Genomic DNA, 2,500 nt, shown 5'->3' on the forward strand with positions numbered 1-2,500 from the left:
GTAGCTTATCATCATCATTCATGAATTAGATTGAAACCTTTAGCTAGAATATATGCATTGGAAATAACATGGCCTAATAGTTTTAGAAAAACTGATCACTATAACAGCTACACCAAATGTTTTTAGCCACAAATCTAAAACTAACCAAGCTGGTCTTTGAAATTAAATAAACACACGTACGTTTCCTAGCAACAGCAGATATGTTTTTTTGCTATTAAGTTATAGGCTACTCTAAGTTAGATATCAGACGCAAACCCTGGTTTGGTTCATTTGTAACCCTGTAGGCATTTATAAGCCCTTAAAGAGCTGCCAGTTTAGACAGAGGGGTGGTTAGTCAAATAGTCTGCCCATATCATCTGGGTAACTTTACTGGAAGTTGAGAACTTCATGTGGAATCTCGATTGGCTTAAAAAGGACGCCAGGAAGGTCGTTTTTTTTAAATATAAGTCAATTTAGTGAATTTTAACATCAGCCGTATATTCCAAGGGTATAAGCTATTCAGTGCTATGACAGACTACCGATCATACAGCCTTTTTTCCTGCCAGCGGTTCTTGTTTTTGTGACGTATCTGCTACAGTGCTATTAGCAGCCTGAGGCTAACAAGCAGAAATGATAGGGTCTAGGATGGGGTTCAGGGTGGGTCTCCCTGAGATCTGCCCTCTCTGTCTGTGAGAGAGATGCTTATCTCCCACTGCTGCAGCGGTGCGTCTGCTTGAGCTGACTGCGCAGGATAGGAACTTTAATGGCTCCAGCATCCAGTGGCAATCACTAAGGCCAAATCGCTTTAACTCCTTCCGTTGAGAATTCCTGAACTGGAGTTGGAATAGCAGATGGCGTCTTAGTCTTAATGTTAACAGGACCACACCAACAGGACTGTGTGCCTTTGTATGTAGGTGTAGTGATGTGTAAGATGTTACTGCTGTCTCCTCAGGTGTATGTAGGTGTAGTGATGTGTAAGATGTTACTGCTGTCTCCTCAGGTGTGCAGGTTACCTGTACTGTATGTAGGTGTAGTGATGTGTAAGATGTTACTGCTGTCTCCTCAGGTGTGTGTAGGTGTAGTGATGTGTAAGATGTTACTGCTGTCTGCTCAGGTGTGCAGGTTACCTGTATGTAGGTGTAGTGATGTGTAAGATGTTACTGCTGTCTCCTCAGGTGTGTGCAGGTTACCTGTATGTAGGTGTAGTGATGTGTAAGATGTTACTGCTGTCTCCTCAGGTGTATGTAGGTGTAGTGATGTGTAAGATGTTACTGCTGTGTCCTCAGGTGTGCAGGTTACCTGTACTGTATGTAGGTGTAGTGATGTGTAAGATGTTACTGCTGTCTCCTCAGGTGTATGTAGGTGTAGTGATGTGTAAGATGTTACTGCTGTCTCCTCAGGTGTGCGGCCACTGCGGCGGTCAGCCAGCGCAAGCGCACGTCCAGCGACAGCTCCGTGGCTCAATCCCACGGCGACCCCTCGGGTGACTCCAAGGTCGGCCTGTGCAGGTGAGCACGCCTGGTCCTCGGCAGTCTGCTGTCTGGCATGTGCTGGCATTAGCGGTGGAGTCTGGTGTGTCACGCTCATACTGTGTCAAATGTGTTTTCTGTGTTGTGTGTGTCTCTGTGTCTGCCATTTATCTTCTCCTGTTTTGAAGGAGGGGAGCTAAAATAGTCAATGTTCATCGGTCTAACACCACAGAGGCTTTATTCAAACACATGGACAGGTATGCATGGAATAAACATTAGCATTAGCCGGCTGAGCATCTGCGCTACTAACTCTACACAGTCCCTGTGCTGTGAGGCACGAGAGGGCAGCACATGCAGTCACTGTGGGTTTCTGATGCTCTGTATTAATGCCTTTGTGTCTCTCTCTCCTCTCTCTCCTGTGTGTGTTCATATAGCCCTGACTGTGACAGCGCTGACAAAGGTACAGAAATGAGCTTATTTTGAGCATGTTTGTGTGTGGGGTGACAGAGATGTGTGACGAGTGAATGGGGTGGATTACGTAAATGAAAAGGCCCTTCAAAAGGGAGCTGTGGCGCAAGCAGCAGCCCCGTACCATGAATGGACCTGAATGCCCACGGGGCCCCGGGTTCGAGTCCGACTCGTGGTCATTTCCCGATCCCACTCCCAATCTCTCCCCAGCTCGCTTCCTGTCTCTCTTCACTGTCCTATCCAATTAACGGCAAAAAGCCCAAAAATAAATCTTAAAAAAAAAGAAAAGGCCCTTCACGTTCCCCAGGGAGTGTGTAGGGGGAGGCTGAGGGTTGGAGCATAGGCCTGGTTCACAGAGGCATGCTGGGTGATCATGTGACTGACGCTGATGCTGTGCTCTTTTCCAGAGATGATGGAGTTGCTCATTGAATGTATCAGAGCCAACGACATTGAAAAGGTAAAAGTGTTTCGTATGATGACTGAAAGCATGCCAGTGTTATCATGGCCCAGTGTGTCCCTGTATAGTTGGCAATAGCATGTAGGGGAAGAGCATCAATGAATGATATTCATCTGTGTGATGTCTG

The 2,500-nt window shown here is 46.5% G+C and overlaps 1 protein-coding gene across 3 annotated transcripts in view; it reads left to right on the top strand.

The window, feature by feature from the left end:
* Positions 1–2,500, top strand: part of dgkzb (diacylglycerol kinase, zeta b) — a 41,911-nt gene that overhangs the window by 37,479 nt on the left and 1,932 nt on the right. For 2 of the 3 annotated variants that reach the window (XM_042704388.1, XM_031564758.2), the window contains exons 26-29: positions 1,380–1,487; positions 1,637–1,705; positions 1,883–1,908; positions 2,324–2,373. In XM_042704388.1, coding sequence (XP_042560322.1) covers positions 1,380–1,487; positions 1,637–1,705; positions 1,883–1,908; positions 2,324–2,373 — 253 coding nt within the window. The remainder of the gene's footprint in view (positions 1–1,379; positions 1,488–1,636; positions 1,706–1,882; positions 1,909–2,323; positions 2,374–2,500) is intronic. The other variant, XM_031564759.2, reaches the window with a different exon arrangement.

This window comes from Clupea harengus, chromosome 3, assembly GCF_900700415.2.
Source record: "Clupea harengus chromosome 3, Ch_v2.0.2, whole genome shotgun sequence".
Classification (NCBI taxonomy): domain Eukaryota; kingdom Metazoa; phylum Chordata; class Actinopteri; order Clupeiformes; family Clupeidae; genus Clupea; species Clupea harengus.